A 24,589-nucleotide genomic window follows, 5' to 3' on the forward strand; every position below is an offset into this window, starting at 1 on the left:
CAGGCAAAGCCATCCAACTGCAGTTTCATTTTTTGGCCAAAATAACTCTAGGTGAAAAGGCCAGTATTTTTACAAAAGCCTGTATTTTGCTAATGGATAACTGCAATTTCAATACCTAGTCTAACTCAGATGCTGTACAGGTCTATAGGATATATGCTACATCTTTCTTTAAAGAGATACATTATATTATTGGTTTGTGAGCAAGGTTTGTGCCAAATTCTGAAATAATTACTCAGGTGAGGCCAGCAGGAGTAAAGCAATCAGATCATAGCTCATCTATAGGTACCACAACAGAGTAGAAAGGGCATCTGTACACCTGCGGGTAAGTTAGTGTCATTGGCTTTTCGTGTCAGTGAAAAAGGGAAAAAGAGGGTTCATTTTTTTGTACAATGGGATAGACAAGTAATGGAAATGGACTTGCTTTTTCTAAAGAATAATGACAGTGTTCAATACAGATGCCCCATAATCATCAAGTATCTGTTGTTTTAAGTCCTTCAGACTTACAGAGGCAATGGGCACACACTGAAACACAGGAGTGTTCCGTCTGAGTATAAGGAAGCACTTTTTTACTGCGAGGGTGACTGAGCGCCGGCATGGGTTGCCCAGAGCGGCTGTGGAGTCTCATCCTTGGAGATATTCAAAAGCTGTCTGGACATGGTCCTGAGCAATCAGCTTTAGGTGGCCCTGCTTGAGCAAAAGGGTTGGACCACATGACCTCCTGAGGTCCCTTCCAACCTCAACCAGTCTGTGATTCTGTGATTCATGAGCATGTAGTCCTCTTGCAGATTCAACCATGCAGGTGTATGTGATAAGCTGCTGTCACTGCTCAGGAAGGACTTTGGCTGTAAGAGCAGTAACAGTGCATGCGAAGAGTAACAAGCCTTTACAAACTTATGCAAAATTTTGCCCAGTTGTAGCTATCCTGAGGAGTATTTGCCTTTTCTCTTCTGTGAACACCAAATTGTCCCCAGAATTTTTCATGTGAAGAAATATAAGAAGTGAGTGCTTGCATCTATCTACTTGGGCAATCAATGGCAGACTGGTAGAGTTAGTGAAGCATAAATGTGCCTTCCAACTAAATGACAGGAAAAATGGGTTATTAAAGACAAAAAATAGACAACGGGGATAGTGGGATATGCACGTGACTAAAATAGTTGAAAAATCAACAATGGCAACTGATTTTTGTGCAAACATTATCCTTTTAACGTCTCTAAGTTCACAGTATTGGCCACCAGACCTTCAGCGTAACTGTAAGTCCCCGAAGCAAACTTTTCTAGGACTAGAAGGATTTTTAGTATGCATGTCTGGTCTTTTTTAATATTCTAGATGTTGTATTCATAGATTGTTATAGCTTGCTATTTTATACTAAATCATTCCCCATAATATTTATTCATCGTATTTCCTTCTGGGCTGACTCAGCCAACTGCGTATAGTAATTAATGCTGACAGATATTAACTTCATGTTCAGAAAGTGGTATAAGATAATTCCATTGAAGAAGACTACCTTATGATTTCCATGAAAAACCCCGTGTCCTGCTGCCAAAGTAGGTTGTAAAACCCTTTGTTACAAGAAGCATATCTTAATATACGCTTAGAGAGTCCCTAATGCTGGAGGAACTTGAACTTGTGGTGGCCTCTGGACAGTACAGCATGCTCACAGTATGGCAGTATCTTGTTCCCTATTCCCTAAATCACCCAGTATCTTACTTCCAAGGCAAAGTAGATTCTTTCTTAAAACCAAAGTTGATACAGAAATCTTTGGCTTCCTGTCTTTTTATGGACCTTCCATTTTTATATTACCACCAAACATGGCACCTCATGCCTGATTAGTGGTCTGAGCTTTTTGTTTCTTTCTTTCTCTGTATTGCTTTTTTTAACAGTCCAAATAAATATTGGCTACAAACATGTCAGAACAGAGATTTTATGTGTCATCAGTCAGTCAGCTGCAGGAGGAAACGAGCAACACAGCCACTGATGTGGTTTTCCATGTTACCCAGAGTTTCGTAGACAAGGTCCTAGAGGTCCCTTGAGTATGCCATGTTTACTACAACAGACATCCCTCTTAGTCATAAGAAATTAATCTGGTGTATGCATTTGGGATGCATACTTGTATGACTGTTCAGCTGTAATTGTCAATAATTTATCAACCTCTAAATGTACAACAAATGTGCCTTTTTACCCATGAGTGGTCTGAAAACCTTCATTTTCCCTCTCAGCCTTTCTGGTTCTTCCACTCCTGCTTTGTGTTCCCTTTTCCTTTTGTCCCTTTACCTTTACATTATGGGCAAATTATTGCTACTGTTACATTTCAAAAGTCTTTCTTCTCTCCATTTAATGACTTCAGTTTTGGCAAAGAACCATTCCATTTGTTCTGATGATGTCAGAAGCCATTTGTATTTTAATTGAATTGAGCCTCTAAAACAGGAAACTATAGTTTCTGCCTTATTTAAAAAAAAAACCTGAGATGCTTTTCTTCCTAACTAACCTATTTCCGTGGGGGTCCTGCTTTAGGTGCCGGGGTTCCTCAGTTCCAGCCGATTGCATTGAACGGTCGTATCCAGCTTCTCACAAATGGCTCCTTGCTGATTAAACATGTGCTGGAAGAAGACAGTGGATACTACCTCTGCAAGGTCAGCAATGATGTGGGAGCAGACGTCAGCAAGTCCATGTACCTCACTGTTAAAAGTAAGAACTAAAACACTTCTCTGTGATCCAGATATTACCGTTGAGTGAAAAAGGCTTGTTTACTGCATCCTTGGTTTGGAGGGAGGGGAGGTGGGGAAAGGTTGGTTTTGTTGGTTTTAGTTTAATGTTGGCATTCAGCTGCATGTGGTAGCACCTGGAAATTAGTATGGTTAATAAAAAACATTGTTTGTTAGAGGGAGAAAAGGGTACTTAAAGATGAAAAGGATTAACATCTCATTTCAAAAATTTGTATCACGTCTATGAGCTACAGCTGAGTAATGAAGGGGAAGTAAGAAAACTTTGGTCAAGAGTAAAAAAACAATAACAAAGGAGAAATACCCACAGTAACTGTTACAAATCTCAGAAGTTGAAGAAAATATGGATTAAAAAGTCCCTTAATCAATTCTCAAGATACCATAGTGTCGTGGTTTAACCCCAGCTGGTAACTAAACACCACACAGCCACTCACTCAGTCTCCCCTACCCAGTGGAATGGGGGAGACAATCGGAAGGAAAAAGGTAAAACTCATGGGTTGAGATAAGAACAGTTTAATAGAATGGAAAGGAAGAAACTAATAATGATAATAATAACAATAATAAAATGACAATACTAATCAAAGGATTCCAATATACAAAACAAGTGACGCACAATGCAATTGCTCACCACTTGCCAACTGATGTCCCGAGCAGCGATCCCCCCAGACCAACTCGCCCCAGTTTATATACTGGGTATGACGTCACATGGTATGGAATACCCCGTTGGCCAGTTTGGGTCAGCTGTCCTGGCTGTGTCCCCTCCCAACTTCTTGTGCCCCTCCAGCCTTCTTGCTGGCTGGGCATGAGAAGCTGACAAATCCCTGACTAGTCTAAATACTACCTGGCAACAACTGAAAACATCAGTGTGTTATCAACATTCTTCTCATGCTGAATTCAAAACACAACATCATACCAGCTACTAGAAAGAAAATTAACTCTATCCCAGCTGAAACCAGGACACATAGATAGGTAATATAGGTACAATTACAGTAGATACCACAAGATGCTATAACATACTATAAGATATTACAGATACAGTAGTCATTTTACAGTCATTTACAGCCACAGTAGTCATTTTGACTTAGCCACTGGCAGGTAACTTTCAGAAAAAGCATCTAATTCTGTTGAATCTGGAATGCGTACACAACCTCTATCTATCTGTACTTTCTAGGTACAAGAGACAAAGGTAATCCAGTTTTTAGGTGCGTGTTAGCTGTAACTCCTTCAGACATGAACATTGCTGAGAATATAGAAGAAATATTATGAAAAAAAAGTTGTAGAGATAATATAATTTCTCACTGGAGAAAAAAGAGACTACTGACACTTCAGCATGCCAAATGTTCCTGGATAACCTATTAGACCAGTATTGAAGGAGGTCACCAAGCCATGCACTTTCATGTTTGTAGGATTTTTGAAGATTGACTGAGTGCTTTGAAGTTCTGAGATGTCAATTATCTTGAAAAAGGTTTGCTCTTGAAAGTAAAAAGATTTTTTTTTCCTGAAAGGAAGGAAAATTCAACTTATTCTCCATTGGAGAGCTATACTTTAGACCATTAATGTTTAGGTTTAGGGGTGTTGTTTGTTGTAATGTCAGAGAATGAATAACTAAGTTCTTTGAAAGGAAGACTGTCAACTTTGTTAGATTTGCAAGCCCCAGTACCTCAGATGTCCTTTCCACTCTGATTTACCATAGTGGCTGCTTCTTCTGAAAAATAACACAATATCCCAACGTCTCAAGCAAGTATATTAATTGCATACTTTTTCTGTGGATCGGTAGAAGTTCCAGCTTCTGTGGTTTCCATAACTGGCTGGTTTGGGGCCAATCTTCAACTGTAGTAGCAATGCACTGCTGTAATATGCTACAGAAAAACAGCTTTCCTCTAGTTGGCAGCTATGCGCACTGCCTGTCTGATCACTGCATGCAGTTTCATGTGTGATAAAAGAGCATCCCTTATCAAATAAGAGCAGGAGCTTCCCTGGAGAGTCAGTTGCTGTTTGAATCTAATGAAAACCCCTCCGGCTCTGAGATAGCAGGCAAGCACGTCCGTACACCCTCACACATCTGCACTAACACACGTGCTGCTCCAAGCACAGCTGTTAGAGCAAACGCCATTAGCGTCTTGGTGCGCGCGTAGAAGAGGCACAGCTTTAGCTTTAATCAAGCACCCATTAAGGACAAGCTGCTTTGGGGAAGTGTGCCATGTGGGCTTCAAGTATAGCTGGATCCCCTGTTCTGGTGGCATGGCTATGGCACATAATACTTGCAGCTGGTCAGGTGGAGTGACTCCAAAGTTAAGGCCTAGACCGGCCCTTATTCTCGCTGGTACTGTATCTAGTCATTCCTTGTTTTCTTTTTCTCTGTGGTTATTCTAGCTCCTTTTTCCTCTCCCCCACCAGCCTGTTTCTGGACCCTAGTCCTCAGGTATAGCCCTACTACTGGATAAAAACCTTGCTCTTCCTTCATGAAGTTCACCGTGTTCTTAATTAGTTGATCTTGCTCCACAAGGTCACCCTACTGCCTTCTTTACTCACTGGCAGAAGGTGAGTCCTGGCCCAGACAGTTGTTTCTGGGTGACAAAGTTGATAACTTAAGAAACAGCCTTCCAAAATATAAATAAAGATTAGCATCGTTACATTTTGTTGTGGCTGCCTTGTGACAAATGGTCTTCCCACCTTCCTTCAGTCTATGTGTAGGTTGTCCGTGAGCAGTAGCTCAAATCACCTGATAAAAAAGTAGAGTGGCTTAGATGGATTTAGTCACTGATCATAAAACTAGACAGCCTCTCAGAAAGAAAGACGTGGCAGCAGTCCCTTTACAGCCATCTCCTTCACTTCTTAGCTGTCCCCTGTACCACAGATACCTCATGCATGCAGATGCTAACCATTGGTAGCATCACCGCGAACTTGAAAAAAACCCCGTTATTCACAGGTGATTCTTCTCCTCCATAATTGATAAAAGTTTCCACCTACTCTGTTAGTAACATTGCTGGATACATTTTTGCCTTTCATAGATACTGTGACAAATCTCTTAAATGAGACTGGATGCTTTACTCTTCCAGAATTTCCAATGTCACCTGTATCTAAACAGAAAAGCAGTTGACCTTTGATGTCAAAAGAGGGTAGACAAATTTTTGTTTTGGTAGTTCAGGAGTGGACAGAATAAATATTGACCTAAAATACTTCCATGCTTTCTACCTCTAAAACTAACAGACTTTTTCTTAGTGAAAATCCAGCTGAAGCTATAAATCAACTTGGCTTGCTTAACAAGATTCTTAATGCTAAGAAGGAAATTATAGTAATTCCAGATACGCATTTATTTAGTGCCTCAGTGTTTGTTGCATGACACCTTCACGTCAGAGAAGCTGGTCCAGCTTCTTGGTTGAAGGGAGATTTTATGAGGAGGGAGTGCCAAGAAAAAAAGATGAGAGGAAAAATGTGGCTTCAGGAATACTAACAGAAATGTAAAAAGAAAAACCTGCTAGAGTCAATGCTGAATCAGGAACCACAGGGCTAGAATGGCAGCCGTGAAAGCAGAGAATCTTCACTTAGCAGCTATTATCCTTCTTCCTTTCTTTTCAAGAAATGGGCATAAAAATCATGATCAGTGATTTGTTCTCTTCTTCTGAACCAAGGATAAGTAGTTCTCAAATTCCTTATTCACTAAGACATACAATATTAGAAAATTATGAGAGAGATCTGGAATAAGGAATCTAGGGCTGTTTTGAGAAATGACTCCTAGTGCTTGGGATGAGAAGACTTCTAAAGAATTTCTATAAAGGATAAAGAGCCTTTAACATGAAGGGAAGAACTAAAATTATTTAAAGGTTGCCTGGGAGTCACAAGGAAAGAGATGTCTGCTTAAAACGGACTGCCTGCCTGCCTTCATCTGAATAAATGTCACACTTCTTAATTCCACTTTAGGGGCTATATATAACATGATAGAATGGTATTGTGAAAAAATTCCCACCTAAAAAGCAAGCTTTCATTAAGGTATGTATGTTCCTATGTAAATAATCTGTTGGAGGCAGTCGTGTTAGCCCTGCCCCTTCTTAAATCTGTCACCTATTTTCATGTCAGTGTGGAGCCTGAGAATTTTTAATCTGATCACCAGAACATTTCCAAGAAATCCTGTCTGCCAAGAAAACAGAATTGCTTCATTCACTGTCCTCTCAAATATGCTTCTTAACTATTTGCATTATATGTGTTTAATATATAAAACTAAAGCCATCAGTCAGACCCACACCTCCTTCCAGCAGGAACATACTAATCCCAGCTAATACTTTTAATGTTAAGTTTCACCACTTAAACTTTTAAAAAAAAAACAACTTTAAACATTGTTATCTATGACAAGAGCTGGTGGAATAACAGAAGAGGCTGTTGGGGAAAGGGAGCCTGGTCACAGTGTAAAAGTGAGTCTAGTGCCCTGTTGCTGCAACTGTCTTGGGTCTTGGCTGTGGTAATTCGCCACCCTGTGCCTCTGCCTCCCTTATAGTGCCTCTCATCCATGTTGACCACGACCTCTTCCAGGCAAGATTTGTTTCTCCCCAACCTCAGACAACTCATGCAACAAAGAGGCCCCAGTCACGTAACTAGCTACTACTGCAAAAGAAATCAAAGGTAATAGTAGTTATAAACACAAATAAACCCAAAGGATGCTTATGAAGGGAGATTCTGAATCTATTGAAGCTGTTCCCTCCACTGCTAGCTAACAGTTGTTCCACTGTATGGCTGAAGCACTGCAGCATTTGTTTATCAAAATGGATAGGAGTCTATGCCTGGCTTCCTCCATCAAACTTTATCTGGGCAGGATAAAGGCACACTTCCCATGTGGCCAGTCAAATGAGTTTGCTTTGCTGCAACACCTGCAGTAAAGCCAGCAAGCTGTGATGGAGAACTCGCTGTGCTCTGCTCACCAGGGTGCCTCTAAATGCTCATTTTAGTCTTTAGGAAAATAATTCCTTGTTGAGAATATAGGAATGTCGAGATCTGTCTGATTCCTACTTTTCCTTGTGTATGAAAAGAATAGCATTTATACATAGATGCTAGCCTTTTGTTTATGTCCAATTTCTCATTAAAAATGGTTATATCCCACAAGATGTCAGTAAGGGTGTCACTGCCTGTTCTGCATTTGCAAAGATAGATTATCCATGATATGTTGTAAAGGAAGATAAAAGTCACCATCTCTAACACCTTCAAAAAATGCTTGTAGGAAGAACAGCAATCATACTATGTCAAATTCACCTGAACCCAGTATTTTGATATTTCTTAATCTGTCTTTGCTCCATTTTTTTCACGGTCCCATGGTCTGTAAAAAGTGTTTTCTGTGGCAGAGCAAAACAAAGTCCCCTGGTCTGATTGTCTACTTTGTTTTACTGGTTTCTTCTCCTAACATTCTGCCATCTTTAAACAAAGGGCTTTTTAATTTATTTGCTTCTTCGTACTTACTTTGTGGTTATCCCAGGTAGGGTACAAAAATGGCCAAAATTGGTAAAAATCTCTAGCTGGATTACTTGCATATCTCCTCAGAATCAAAGAGTAAGGTAAAGAGAAAGAAAACCAAAAATAATTCCAGTGAACTAAAACTACTCTTGTATCCCAGTGTCCTTTCTCATGAGCTGGTGAGCTGCCCTTGCCTGACTTCGCCCTTACCCTTGTGACAGGTAACGCTCTCTTTCAGCACCTATTTCTTAGCCAATAAAGGCAAAAAACGTGTTAAATATGAGGATGTGAATGAACTACAGTACAGCTCAGTTTAAATTCCAAGTCAGTGGTGATGGATTGTAACACTTTCTATCTGTCTTAATTACTTATTTATTTTCATTAAATGCACAGTCTAAAAGATGCTGTAAGAAAGGTACAGTAAATCTTGGAAACATGAAAATTCTCCCTAGACACAAGTACTTTCTCTTGTTAGTAAAACAGCCCATTTTTTTCTTAATGAGGTCCTCCCACTATGAGAAATGAACAGGGTCTGAATGCTGTTTTCTGCTTCTTCAGACCATTGGCACAGCTTTGATTTAGGGACTTGCACTTTAATCACCCATCATGTGTCATTACCCCGACAGGCGGCAGCAGCCGCAAGATACAAGCTCCAATAAATTGCACTGAAAATCGCTGAAGCGATCCTTTGTTGATTTTCCTTTACAGCTATTCAATGGCAGATCAGCTGTCATAACAACACAGTGCCTGTGGCAACAGGGTGAAATTAAATGTGAAGTATGTTCAAGGTAGCTGGTAGAAAGCTGGAATATCCCTTTTCTTCTGTACATTCAAATGCTTTCTACTTCTCTCAGTAATGCCAAGCCTGTGGCAATTGGCTAAAATGAATGCTTTCTCTTGTAAGATAATTGCCAGATGTACTGCAGTACAAATGCTCAAGTGCTTTTGTATGCAAATCTTTGCAATACTCTCATTTAAGGAAAAGAAGGGAGGTAAGGACTTCTCTCTTTTTTAAAAAAATATTTTTCTAATTGGGTGCAAGGAAAAAAAGAATATAGCAGCCCTTTTTCTTTTCTTCAAGGCTGGTTGCACAGCAATGTTTCTAGCAGGAAGGTGAAACAGATTTCTCTCCAGCTAGCTAGCTAGAAAGTGCACATAGACTCTGCTATGTCTTTTCCATTTGTACCAACAGTATCATATTTATTGTTTTTTTCAGAATAGTTGTCTCTCACAGCTTTATGTCACCCAAATAGCAACATTCAAAAGGAAGCATGGGTGAGGTTTATTCCCAGAGATTTTCTTTCTATTGAAATTTTCATAGTGGATACAGAATAGTGAGGCTTTCCTGAAAAGTGATCAGTTTAACAAATTTGTGATGATTTCATCTTTTGAATACCTTCACATCTTCACTTTTCTTGGAAAGCCTCATAAGGGATAGGATTTACAAGGTACGTACTCTAGCTGCTGTTTTATTTTCTCCCCTTTACTGAATACCTTAGTAATACTTAAACACAGTCAAACCACAGATATTTTAACAGTGTGTACTCCTTTCTCAATCTTAATACCTCTTGTGTCCTGTTAAATTACTATTTTATTCAGAGAAGGGTTTACATGGCTCTCAGATTGCAATGTACTCTGTGTCCAGGTTTGGCCAGCTGTGGTTAGTAGACTCTGAAAAACAGAGATCATTTCAGATCAAGGATTACAGCTCCTGCCTCTGAATACTGCTAAAACAAGACTTGAAAATAATGTCTGCTCTGCTTTCCTCCTTCAGTTGAGAAGGTGGTGGTGCAGTGATTGATGCAAGCTAGATAGATAACCCATTCATAATAACCTTCATCAAGAAAGTGAGCTCACAAATGTCAGTATATTGTATTTGGCACAATACTGCAAACCCTGCTGTGCTAGAATATAATAAATGGTAATCCTGAAAGGCTGTTATCTTGGAGGAAATATTCTGGAAATTATTCTTACTGATAATTTGGAAGGTCATTTTCTTGAAAGAGAACTTAAAACATAACTATTCAGATTTAGGCTTGCCTTCACATGAAATGTGAAGGAATACCCTTCTGGAACACAATATCTCTCAATGACCTTTTAAGAAAAGTATATGGCAGTAAGCATAGCACACTTGACAGCCAGGATTTCGGGGTTACTCATCTTGGAGTTACTCATTACTCATCTACCAGCTTTAGTTTAGTAAACCTTACTCCTCCTAGTTTGATAGGACAGGTGGAACATCCTCAAATCTCTGATGTTCATTGTTATCTTCCTTTCCACTTCTGGCTGCAAAATGATTTAGTGCCCTGCTCCTGCTCCTGCTCCTGGCTCTGCCACCGTGCCCCTCCTGAGCTCCACGCTACCTCTAAGCCTTTTTTGGGGGAGCGGGCAGAGACCACCCGAGGGTGCGAGTCCCTGGCTCGACCAGCAGCAGCTCAGCCAGCTCCTTCGGGCGGAACAGCTTTGCAGGGCACACTCAGGGCATCATATTCAGAAGCACAGCAGTGGAGCACTAAGTGTTCGGAGCTGGATGTGAGGGCATTTAGAGGTTGTGGTGACATCTATCATATGATACCATATCAACTGGAAGATGGGGAGAGAAATGAGTAGACACGGTAATTAAATTTGAACATTTATCTCAAAAATTCTCATTAGAACCCAGCACTCAAACTAAAACATTCTTTAATTCTTTTTTTCTGATGTTTTCTTTAAAAAGTGGTTCTAAATCTTAAAGTCAGGTACACAAAAGTGTGTCTTCATACAAATAGTGTTAGAACAGTGTTCTGATAGGTTATTTCTTTTTTTTCCTTTAATCCATGTGGTAGAGGACTAATGACTAAACACCAACCATGCCCACAATTCAGCAGTGATCTTTACTGGTTTATCTAGAGGCAAACTGATTTAAAATCTAGCATGTATACAGGTACACAGTCTCATTTTTCTTTAATATTTACCTTAAGGGGCATTTAATGCTTATAGTGTATATATAATTCCCTGGATTTTCATGCTTCTGATTTATTAAGCCAGATAATTTTCCTGAGTATCATTTTAAAATATAGATGCTGCTGTGAATATATTAGTTTCATTTGTGGGGTGGGGGCTGTATGCAGTGCATTTGCTGGGTTTAACATTGGCTTCTAATAGAGGAAGTGCATGCATGATCTGTTGTTGTTAATTTTTATATTTGCAATGTCTTCAAAAGTTGGGCCTACATCTCGCTAACAAAGAATAAACAAACTTGAATCAAGAGAGCATTGTAAAGCAATAGTGGGATGTAAATTAATTTAGTGTGTGTGTGTAGCATACATGACCATTTCCACTTCAGAAAAGCTAGCTGTTATAGTACCATGGTTTTGCCTTTCCTTTTTCCTTTCCTTTCATCTCTTTTCTCTGTGTCCAGTCATGCCAGCTTTAAGGTACATCTCATTTACAAAGTAACCATGTTGCAGCAGGACAAAGCCTCAGGCTCAAAGAGGATGGTATTCTCATGTCTCACATCATTTTCCCTTCACACCCACTGGTGCTTCTTCCTCTTCCTCGCTGTCACCATTCTGCAAACCTCACATCTCTGCCATCACTTCCTCCTTTTTTTCCATCCTTTTCCATCCCACATGAATTCGTCTATCTATGCATTTCAGAGCTCCCTATTATTATTCTCATGCTAGTTTAGGATTTGCAGAATGCTATCTGAACAGCAATAATAGTGGACAAAGTCTTAAATTACAGTATTTCTTCTTACATATCAGGGGGTTTTCTGCACTTTGAATGACGTAATCACAATCTTTTTCAGCACAAGACCTACGTTTCAAAAAGTTATTCACTGTTTTTTATTATTCAATGCTGTCATAAGACCTGCATGATGATTCTTTATAATTTTTCATTTTATTTATTTATTTATTATGGCTGGTTGTTTATCCCTATCTTTAATTTGATGTAAAACCCTAAATTTTGCATAAGAAAGGAAAGAGAGAGGCAATAAAAAACAGATTTCACAATAAAAAATATATTTCACAATATCTTAAAAAATATGTAGGATATAAACTACATTTGACTATCAAGTGACACAGATGCCAAATCAGTTACATACATTTTTCTGTATGATTCTCCTGTAGTAAAAGAAAAATGTAAAAATATGTGCAAATATTTTATGCTTTAGGTAAGAGTTTATTTCTTTTTATATATAATATCAAATGTCACTAATAGCCAAAGACAATCTTTTACAACTGCTTCCATGAGTGCCATTTTAAGCTTTTTTTAAAGCAAGCAATTTTGCCTTCAAATATAAAGTGTCATTTTTTGTATTACTTTCTTTTTCTCTTCAAAATAGTTTTTCAAGAATTGCATGGTAGCTTTGTTCATATCCTTCTGTGAAAATCCTACGATGGTACTCAGTATAAATACTGCGTATAGATTCTGTGATAATCAACATAAAGACAAAAATTAAATTTACATCTGGGAGGCATAGAAAAGGAACAGAAAATGCAAGAGCTGTCTACAAACTGAAGACGCTCTATACAGAAGAATTTAAGGCATTGCTTCCTATACTCCCCCCCCCTCGCTTCCTGCTGTGCTTGTCAGGTATAATCAGAAGAAAGGATTTGAAAATGCAGATTTACTTTCAGCAATGTAGATATATTTGCTTTGTGGGAAACGGTTTCCTTCACCCCAACCATTAAGATTCAACCTCTGCATCAGCGTGTGAGCTCCCATCCACGTTGTTCGTTCAGATACTTGTTTGGCATGTGATGCTTGAACTTATCTAAATCTGTCGCTTTTATATTTCTTGGGAAAAAAAGGAAGTGTCCACTTATGGCCACAACAATTGATTTCTGAGTGTCTTCACCATATATATAACTAGAGAAGCATGGCTCCACTTTTAGATAAATCTTATTAGGATCCTGCAGGGTTAAGGAATGAATCGATTTGGTCCGTCAAACCAGGAGATAATGAAAGAATGAGCTCTTACTGTTGGCCTAATTACTTATGATTAATCTAACCCAATGCTTTTTTTTTTAACTGTCTCCATCAGGCCACAGAATAATTAGTCTTACATTCACTTTCTGTTTTCTTTTCCATACTCAGTTAGAATATTTGATTTTGTAGGAATTGTGTTGTCTGGACAGTATGTACAACTTTATGGCATTAACTTTACTTTCTCTATCGTCGTTTATGCAGTGCTTTCCTTCCACCTGCCAAATTCTTGGTAGCCTCTGGGAAAGCAGTGTCGTGTAACTATGAATGTTGGTGAACACATGACCAAATTCAGAAAAGAGAAATGATTCTTCAGGGAGGGAATAAATGCTATAGTTCCAACTACAATTCTTGACTTGTGAAACAGTATTTTCCATTAAAATTGTTATTTTATTTACAAATGTGCAAACCCTCCTGCTGACTTTGCAAAAGTGTAAGCAACAGTATCCATTAAGAATTTAGATGCTTATGAAAGTTGCCCACTGTATGCATTTATCAAAACATTAGAACAGAGCTGTCTGTGCAGGTACAAGTATGTGATTGCTATCATGAAATTGTTTTAGCTGTGGTAGCTGTGAGTCTAGACCCTGGCATATTCCCCTGTAAAAGCTGCTGCGTTCTCAGGTGACCGAGGAAGCAGCTCAGTGTGGGCAGGCATTGGCAAGGATGTTGTTTAAACTCCCTGCTTTTAGGATTGAAACTTCTTCTGCCGAAAGTTTCTGTACTTCATTTTGCAAAATATCATGTGATGCCATTATGCTGTAAAAGTCCAGCAGGATCTCTTTCTCTCTTTGATCTATGTAAGTTAATGACCTCAATTACCAACATGTCTGTGTGCCCATGTGCATGAACATGTGGGCACTCACATAAATGTGTTGTTTGATGGTCACGTAAAAGAAAGAATGCAAAAAGGAACAAAACCCATCCAGATGTCGTCAGATGGTATAAGGTTTTCCTGAATGTACTTCTTATGCTCTTTCCTTAGACATAATGCAGCTCTCAGAGAGACACATGAAATTATTGATCTTTGGCTGATCCAATGAAGGTGACTGATTTGAAATCTTTCCAGCAAAAAACAATGACATATCTAGTTTTGTAGCAGAAAAAAACCTGAGGGCTATGATGGGAATCCTGCCTTCATTAAACACTAAATTCTTCTTGAAAACACATTAAATTTTTCTTGTCTGTGACATTCCTGTTAATGTTTTTGCATTAAATATAATTTGTAAAGATACATTCTCCAAAAAAATGCATCCTACGTGTTATGATCCTAAAACCATTTCTTCATTCTTAAAACAGAACCCTGATTTATAAAAATAGTATGTATACAATTGTCTTTCATGTAATCAGTGACATGTTGAAGGATGCTTAGCAAAGCAGATAGCTATTTAGGAGTTTAAACACATGTTGCTAGGGGTTGGTTTGGGTTTGGGGTTATGTTGTTGTTGTTTTAAAATTTGCTTAAACTTTTAAGAAAAAGTCTGTGCATATATTTTGTATGCCATGCTCTGTAAGTATATGTAATCAAGTGCCAGCAAATGTTGTAAGTCTTCGGAAACAAATAGTAAAGCAGCAATTTATGTCAGTTGTCTGGCTTTCAGTCAGTACTGCAAGTCCTCTCAGTTCCATTTCCCCATTCTGAACTTTTCTTGTATCAGTTAAACTCCTAAATAATATCAGCAGTGATCTAATAAGAACATTTTTCTACCAATTGATGTGTCACATTGAGAGATAAGTACCTGAAAAACAATCCTGTTCTCTTACTTCCATCTCTTTCCTCACAAAGGACAAAGGTTTTCAAAGGATCAAATGTCTTCTCTGAAAGTTAGATGATATAGGCTTGTGACCACAAAATGAGAGAGAAATAGACAGAAAAAAAGAATACTTCAACAGAGCTATTGCATAAGTACATTTTGTTGCAAATCTTTAGAGCAGTAGAAAAAGCATCTGTTAGAGGGTTATTTTTTCCTGACTTTTAATTACTAGTCATTGATTTTGGTAATTGCACACATGTACATGCACAATAGTGCAGCAGGATTTCACTTCTGTGGTCTTATCTCAAAACTGGCTTTTAAAATGAGTGCCTATTACTGTAAGTGCTCCATAAGAAAGCAGTGCTCCGCTATTTTTGTCTTACTTTGCAATGCAGCATAACTGTTGCATTTACAACTGGTACAAGTTGGCTCTTTGCCATGCACTTAGAGCCATAAACTCCTACTTTCTGCAAGGAAAATCTCCTGCTATCAGATTTTTAAGTGGTGACTTGCCAAGCTGAAATAAGGAAGAACAGACTTTTCATAAGTGGTTGCATATTGTTGTTGAAAATCCAATTACCATTTGCTAAATGCCCATCTCTAAGATTTAAATAATAGTTAAATGAAGTGCCTAGCTTTTAAGGAAAATAAGCATGCACCTAAATGGTGAGGAAGACGATTACAAGAGTGCATAGCAATCTTGGGTGCCCTCAGGAATTTTGCTGACTCCATGTAGCATCTGTCTGTTCCAAGACGTATTTCAGGGAACTCATCAGTGGAGGGGCAGATGTGAACCAGGACTTCTGAGTTTTGATTGTTTATGGTGACCCTTGCCTTTCTGGATCTACTTTGTTTCAGCATTCCCAGCAGAATAACTCATTGCACAGAGGTGCTAACACTCTCCCTTTTTGGTCTTAAGCCTTTCAGTGTGAAACTGGTAGACCTCCCAAAACACTTAAAGAGGTTCAAAAACTGAGAAAGGAGAGAACGACCTGGCCAGAAAGACTAAGGCTGGCACTACCCACTCTTTAGCTTGGCTAGAATGACTAGGGCTTCTTCCTTGGCTGTGACCTGCTTTTAACCATTGCAATCTAGTTAGTTCACCTGTTAAGGCACAGTAGCAGAATAAATCAGATTCCCTTCTGGAAGAGGGGGCTCAAATGTGCAATCCAGTGAACACGGATGAGCCAGTGGCTTGGCATCTGCTGAGCTGTGGTAGGTGTCCATGTCTCTGCCTAGCACAGGGGATATGCAGAGTAATTACTTGACAATTAAAGAGGTTGAATTTCCTCCCATTTGCTCTGGGCTAGGCATGTGGACCTGGGCAGTTACCATGGCTTTGCTGATACACAGTAAGTTCTTTGGATGCTACAATTAAACTGTGTATTTATGTGCTTATATGCATATACCAATATACGTGTATGCTGTCTTCTGCAATTCCCAGTAAGTTCCTTAGATCTTGTCCCTATTCAAGGCTATTTCTGCTTTTGCTGATTAGTCTAGCATATTCTAATAGTAACATTACTTAGCTGTATTACTATAAATATCTCACCTGGACACTTTTTCTGGAGCAAGAGTTAACTTTTTACAACTTAGTTAAAATTACTTTCAAAAGCAGGGGACACATGAACGGACAGATGAAACCCAAAACATAAACCTGAAACAAATTTCGTTTCAGGTCCCGCATTTGAATGAGCAAGCTGTGTATGTGAAGTACAGGAACTTGAAAGCACCAGGGATTTAACCTGGGGCCATCCAGGGATAGTTTTGCCTGGAACACACAGGAGTTAGAGTACTTTTAGGGGATATGTCATGTACTTCCACCTTGCTTGTACCAAGACAGGTTGACTTACCAGTGAATTAGCCTGTTTCTCATGCAGTGTGATGTAAGCTAACCCAGGGAACTTTACATACATGCTGAGATGCGAGTGACCTCAAGGAGTTATACTCTTACACCAGAGTAACTTACTTGCATGCTTTCATGCCCAGAAAATAGAAAAGGGAGAGTCATATTATATGACGTGTTATAAACCATCTAACTGGTTCAAGTCAGGGGGTATCTGTGCTCTTTTTTGTCTCTCCCCATAAAGCTAGTGGGGGGGTCCCCAGTACCATTGGATACCTAAGCAGGCATAATTGCCATTGTTGAGATAATGATCTGGAGGGGGTTGCTTCTTTAATTCTTGTACTCCAAAGAAGTTTAAGATATGGACTCTGTATCCATTTAATTTGCATCTTTTTATGTTTCAGCAAGATAGTGAGAGTGAGGACTTTTCAGAGCCTTTGTGCAAGTCACATAATGGTTTTTAAGTCTGGCATGCTCTGTGCATACCATGTGATGTTTTCCCAGCAAAAAATTTCCTGTTTGCTTTAAATCTGATTTATTCATACAACTCCTTTAAAGGTCTTTTACCCTTCCTTCCCTTCCCACTGGAAACCCACCTTTATGTCCCTGTGGAGGCCAGGGGAGAAAAAAAAATCCACATATCTAAATGCATAGAGGACTTTATATGAAAAAGGCCAACATGATTACTCAACGTATGAGGATGAACACATTTTTAAATGTGGGTGTCTCTTGTAGTCGTATATATGCATGCATTCTCCCTGTACAAATATATATATATGCATGCACATACACTAATATGTGTAATGAATACACAAGTAACTCCATAGCACCCATTGACATATTGTTTCCACTGAGTATTTTCAGGAAAAATATGTTTTCCAGCTAAATTTTGTGCAGTATTAAATGCTAAGCCAATCTGCATAGCATTTAAAAGGTATAGATCTTATCTGCTGGAAATAATCTTTTATCAGCATGTGTGCCTCAAACTGTTGAGTCAAGCCAGGGTTCTAAACTTACAGTAAACTCTGGCATCCTTGTTTTGACTATGTGAAAATTTTTCATTTGTTTATGCTTTTCCAGAATTAAGTCTGTGATCTACTTGCAATAGAAATATTTACATATATTCCTTGATTGCTTCTACAGCTCCACTAGTTTTGTATGGGTATACAAATTTTATTTCTCCTTTTGGAAGCATTTGCTTTTAATGTGTTGTTATAAAGGATGTTACAATCAATAATTATAAAAAATACTGCAATTAAAAAGTTAAATGAATAATACCTGAATTGTAGATTATGACTCTTAAAAGATTTCTGTTGACCAAGACTGAGAACTTTCCAATTCTTATGATTTGCATGGAGGAAAAACCACACTTGGTTCTGAATCAGGAGCTTTGTTTAGGAGGAACAGTCATACTTTGCTTATTTTTAATATCACAACAACATTTTTGAAAGACAACAGCATAGGTATGGAACTTACATGTACAAATACAGATATAACATCTTTATGAGGTAAAGAAAATGACTTCTGAATGTTAACTCCTTTATTATGTCTCTCACATCAACTGATGCTAATAGTGCTCCAATATACTGTTCCAGAAATCCTCATTTTGCATTTCTTGACTTTTAAAATATTTTGTAGTTCACATCATGAAAATAAATGTTATTACTTTATTCACTTTAACTTAAAAAAGTATAGTGCACACTGAAGTAGATACACTGATGATTATTCTGAAGTTATAGAGTAAGAAGGGCTACTACATACGTATGTATTTAGTGTTTCAAGCCTCAGAGCAAAATTAGTGATGCATATAAATCATTATTTATGCACTACACTTACATAATCCATATGCTTACTCTATAGAAACAATATGTAGGAGGCAACAGAAAAGTCAGAGATTGACCTTGTGCAGTTATGAAGCAGTTGGACAGGATGGGTACGCTTGGGGCTCCCAAACTGCTTTCCTCCAGTGCCACAGGAAGAGAGAAGGAACCAACAGAAGTCAGTGGTATCTCTCAAAAAAACCCAGTTTGTTGATTTTGTTTTGCAGGAACATATCCCACTGCTCCTATTCCAGAAAAGCCTGACTAGTGTTTTGTGCATCTTTGAATCGTGTTCAAAATTTGTGCTTTGGGGATTGCTGGGAGGAGCAGGTCTGCTCACGGTTCCCCAACTCCCTCTTATCCTGTTTTAAATCTATCTGGAGGATTCAGCGTGATCCAGCCTTCATCGGTTGTAGCTTCTGCGAGCAGTCTGTTTTCAGGCATCTTCGCAGGGATCCAGTCTCATTCTAATCTGTTTAGACACATCGTAGGCAGTTTTCCTGAGGACTATATCTGTGGCAGGTTGGAAATTTTGTTCACTACCAGCTATTTTTGTGTGGCTGTTTCGGTCTGCAAATAGCTTCATGAAAATATTTTGTATGCCCAAACACAGCCTTCTGAAAAATCCAAATAAACCAAAAAGTGTCTGTGGGATTTTGCTAGCCTTAAGGGTAAAGAGTGGATTATCAGACCTGAAAAAAAAAAATGTTGGGAGTCTATATATATATATATCTTTTTTTAAGAAGCTATAAGCAGTGAAAAGCAGAATTGAGTTTGTAGTGAAAGCACAACAGACATTATGCTAAAAGCATGGTACGACTAACATCAAGACATCAAACCTTCAAATATATTTGCAAAAATATGATGGCAAAAACAGATTATATTTTACCTGGTCAAGAAGATGCCCGTTATAACAGCGAGAAATAGAAACTATTAAGCTTATATAAGAAAGCTTCACGTGTCTGAACTGCCTTTAAAACAGTTTGCTCTCTATGTGGCATGCAGACGAGGATGTAAGAAGTGTGTTTTTCTGTCCTACGGCTTACAGGAGAACGAGGAGATGTCATTAACTGCAGTGGGTTTGCTATCTACACGTCTTCAGCTTCATTATGTTAACTGTGCAGGCTGATGAACTGTAATTGTTTCCTGGCTACCATTGGTAGGAGATAGGGTGACAGAGGGTGTTGGAGCGCTGCTAGGTTCCTGTTTCTCTCATTGATCTCTATGAGAACAATCATTATGATAATGATTCTAATCCAAGCTTCTGTAACATAACTGAGAAATAAGTGCTTCTTGGTTAATATGCCTCAATTAATGGGTCACCCAGTGTAGCTGCAGCAGGTTGCAAGTAAGTAGCTTTCAGGATCTGAGCCCAAATGATTATAGGTTTTCTTTCCCTTTTTAGATGAAATGGATTCATAAGCCTTACTCAAATGAATCGCTCTTGTAGTCATTAATTATAGTATACACATGTTAATGACATCATTATCAGGAGATAACATAATGTTCCATGGACCACGTGTTACAGTTGTTTCCTGTGCAAACAATTGTGCTTGATAACACAGTCTGTCACAAAATGTCAAAAGAAACCACATGGTGTCTTGAAATGACTGTGAAATTATCATGTGTCACAGCTATGTATGTCATAAACAATACCATCATGACTGAATTTTTCATTAGCTTCTTGGGTGAGGGATACTGAAGAGAACAAACGATTAAGATCTTGAACATCTCAAGTGCAGCACATAATGCAGCACTGAATTGTTTAAAGCATACCGTGTGACTGAATTAAAATGCATTAGTGATGAATTGAGGATATGCATAGTAATAAGCAATATTAAGGACCTTTGGTGATTTTTTCTTAGTTTTATTAAACATAAACAGAAAGGAAATAGTTTTTTAATATTCTGTGGCTTAGTTCTCTTCTAGCACCTCCCTTTCAGCTCGTATGAGGACCGGATAGTAAGACTGTAGGAGAGTTGCCAGTGCAACTCTCACTTAAGCAATTTAAATCCTAGCCAAGCGAAAGTCAGTGACAAAGCTCCTCTGGACTTCTACAGGACCAGAACCAGGTGGCGTATCGAGCTCTAGAAGCATAAGTGATCTCACTTACAGCAACAGTTTCAAGCCCATGGTCCGCCCGTGGGTTTTGGTGTGGACAGTCACAGGAGCAGAGCTCCCCCCGATATCCGAGGCAGCAGGGCCAGTGGGTTTCCCACAGCACTTAACTACTAAACCCTTCCTGGCTTTGCCTCTGTGCAGCCCAGTTCAGTAAGAAAGACTGAACTTCTTCTTTTTATTATCTATGGATTTTGGCAGCGTTACCAGCTTTTAAAGTTTTCCTTCTGAACTAAGAAAGTGACAATTTATTGAGCTATCTATTTTTGGTTTTCCTGTTTTTCTTTTACTGAACTGAGAAACTTGATTATTCTCCTTCTGAAAGTAAGCTGTGCAAAATTGCCAAGAGGCATGGGTTCGCCAGGCACAGAAAGGTTGAATGGTTTTCCCCGGGGCTGCAAAGGCTGCTTGTTACGGGACTGCCAGGAGCTTTCTTCCTCTAATGCTGCCTCCTCGGTAGGGTTATGTGGAACCTGCTGACAAACAGCTCCCCAGAAGAGCTCTCAATATCATCATCTTCCAGACCTGTGCTTTTTTTAATCCACAAGACTGTGTGTTTAGATGCTCTGATGATAACAATAATACTGCTTTAGTCATGCAGTAATTAGCCGTCAGTAACAATGTAGATGAAGGGTGCTACCCAAACTTTGCTCCTCCATCCTCTTTCCCTAACCATTGAATTTCAAGAAGCGTGTGCTCCTGATGCTGATGCTACTTTTTACGAAAAATACATATGAGCCAACCAGCCTCCCTGAAGCAAGTTGAAGATAGCTGACATGCAAATATTTTAGAAAATTTAAAGTTGAAAGACTAGTCTCTAAAGCAACATCTTAGTTTACATTTTTGTACTCTGTGGTTCTAGGAGATCCCAAAAGAGAAAACCATCTCAGAGGCTGCTCTTGAATTATATCTCTCCTTACCAGTAATAATGAGATGGGAATTCTTGACAGATGACCTGTTTTTATGCTTCCTGAGAGGTTTCAATAAGATTAAGATAATGATTCAGATTCCTTTCTGTTTCCACCTGAATTGGAGTACCAAATCTTCCAATGTTCCCTGCAAAACTGATTATTCAGGTTTACAGTCTTGCAGTTACCAACTAGCTCAGCCCTGATACATGCAATAAATTACCAGTGACCCTTTTTTCACCCCCTTGCCTCAAAGTCCCATTCTCTGCAAAGGACATCATCTAATTAAAAAACACAACAGGGGCCTGCTCATACAGGAGGGTAGACTTAGGGGGGCGGGGGGACTGTGTGACATTACAGGGATTTACTCTGGCAAAGTCTGAGGCAAGGAACACGAGCTCTGGAGAGAGGTGTAAGAGACTAGTGAGATTTATGAGAGACTGGCAGAGCTGACAATAGAAACTGGAAGAGTTACTGGAGCTGCCAGCAACTTTGCAAGCTTTTGGAAAGAAAAATCAAAGGATTATTATTTGTTAGCAGCAGTATTAAAAATGTGTTTAACTGACACAGGGCTGAGAAGGCTTCTCCTTTCTTCGGTGCTGCAGACATGATTGCATTTATATCTTTTTCTCACAGTTCACTGGAGTTCAGCTTCTTAATGAGCTGTTCATTGTAAGACTAGTTCTGGGCACTCTGTCTCTTGGTTGATGCTGCTCATATGTAACAACTGAGTCAAGTACACAGCATAAATACAGGAACATTTCAGGAACCACACAACTTTAATAAGTTTCCAAGTTATCCTTGGAAAACCTTTGTGAAATATGAGTTTGGATCTGTTCTTTTTTACCTGTGTAACTACCTCAAAAGACAGCAAACACATGCCACACATTATCTGTAGAAATAATTCATTGTCTAGATAATCAGGGCATATTTTTAGGAAGACTTCAATTGCATTCAGGGATGTCCAGCAATTTTGCAAAACAACTTGAACACCTAGACATAAAGGAAAGAACATAACATCTGTCAAAGAAGGTCAGAAGTAACCTTCTAGGAAACCTTAGTTTTGCCACAGAGAATAGAGTAAAATGGAAGTATCCTATGTGGCATTCAGCAAGCCTAGCCAAAAGACCAGTCTTCTTTCTTGCTTCATTTCATTTCCTATTTTCTAACCAACTGCACGATCAAAAATAAGGTAGAAATAGGACAAGTAGCATCATTCACTAAAGGCATAACCCTGCGCACTTTGTACCCCTTGTACTAAAGGAGACCTTACCTTGTTGGAAAACAATGTTTGTGTAACTAAAGGTTATCATCAAACATTATCACAACAAAATAGGAGACTGTTGGGAAGTTTCAGTTATTTTGTTTATTGAAATTTGGGGTGCTTGAATTTACCATTTAAAATAAGTTTCTTTCTTAATCCATATAAGATTAATTCAGAGAGGATATCTTATGGTTCTGTATATACTTTAATTCTTACATATTTTTAAGGTCTGCCACCAGTAGAGGCTGAATATTTAAGTCTTCAAAATAGATTTCTGTCATTCAAGTTGCAAGTTTCAATACTAATGGAAGATGGAACACACTCTTTGAGCCAATTGCTGGATCTGGAGAAATGGACAAAGCAGCCTGGTTCAATAATCCCCCATTTTCTTTCCTAGGAATTGAGGAAAAAAAACTGTTGTCCACAAGATATCCTGAAGGTGTCCAATGTCATCAATGATCCACTTAACTTACTAGAGGGAAAAGAAAGAAAAAATAAATTGAGATGGAGAAGCAATCTGCTTTTATCACACTTTTCCTTGCATAAATAGTTAAGATAAAGTGGTGTACTGGTGATTTTGTCCAGTTTAGAGTTGTAGTTGCAGCTGCTTTGACAGTGGCAGGACCTACCTTTTTAGAACATTCATATTCAGTTATTAGTTTGGCATCATGCTGATATTGTTATTACTTTCATTTATCTTACTAGTAGGGAAAGTGAAAAAGTCATGTCATTTTTCAGCATCTTTCAACTGTGAATTCTCAGTGAGATACTATGGGACAAAGGTGTAGTACTTTACCAACAAGGGATTTTTCATGCCAAATTTCAAAGAACAGCCAGATTTTCCACCAGTTAACAAAGAGCAGAAGTGCAAGAGTTTCTTAAGATAAAATCTCAGGATGTTTTTTACAGGATCTTAGGTAATATGATAAATCTTTCATTAAAAGCAGCTACCAAAAAAGCTGAGTTCAAGTAGTTATTTGCAGAGGAGAAGTAGCATGGGTATACAACACTAGATTGTGTCCTGCCCATCAATCTTCCAGTGTTTTTAGCAAGAAACCTAGGAGCATTCATCCATGGGGAAATTCATTAAACATGCAGCTGACTAGAAATCAGTGATAACTTGACTTCGTGGTAAATAAGAGATTTTTTAACCTCTGATTCAATAATACAGTGAACTTGTGCATTGTATTTTACTTGGCAAAACTATTCTTTCAGTTCCTCATAGAATTAAAGAGTCAGGAAACTATTCCCAGGTGACCACCAGGACATCCATGTCCCTTAGAGTGATTTTAGATTCATGAATTTGAGCATTTGTACTAGTATTGTTTGGCTGAAAAAAAGATCTAGTTTTGAGAATTTTCATACATTTTCACAATTTTTTTCCTTTTCTGTCAGAATTTGCATTTTGAAGATTCTTGTAAGCATGTTGGTCTGATTTTTGGACAAGTTCAGAACTGTAATATACATTTTTTTCCTCTCCTGCTTTCAGTGTTTTATATCACCTTTAACTAGGAAATCTCATTTGGTGAAAGCTCCTGGAGAGGGTGAAGCAGCAGGACCGAGTTTTAAAACAAACTGTACCATTTCTGTGCTTATATCATAGTCTTTATAAGTTAAGTAGCTCTAACTATTGCTTAGTAGAGGGTTTCTACAATTAAAAAAAAAAAAAAAAAAAGAAAGATTTTTCTAATTGGTTAAGCCATTGGCAATGTGTCTAATTAGTCAGGTTATGCAAGGAATTGAAGAGCC

The 24,589-nt window shown here is 38.5% G+C and overlaps 1 protein-coding gene across 2 annotated transcripts in view; it reads left to right on the forward strand.

Moving 5' to 3' along the window:
• Positions 1–24,589, forward strand: part of DSCAM (DS cell adhesion molecule) — a 471,653-nt gene that overhangs the window by 321,374 nt on the left and 125,690 nt on the right. For both annotated transcript variants that reach the window (XM_069785097.1, XM_069785096.1), the window contains exon 11: positions 2,512–2,685. In XM_069785097.1, the coding sequence (XP_069641198.1) occupies positions 2,512–2,685 (174 nt within the window). The remainder of the gene's footprint in view (positions 1–2,511; positions 2,686–24,589) is intronic.

The sequence above is a fragment of the Haliaeetus albicilla genome, chromosome 6 (genome assembly GCF_947461875.1).
Source record: "Haliaeetus albicilla chromosome 6, bHalAlb1.1, whole genome shotgun sequence".
Lineage (NCBI taxonomy): Eukaryota > Metazoa > Chordata > Aves > Accipitriformes > Accipitridae > Haliaeetus > Haliaeetus albicilla.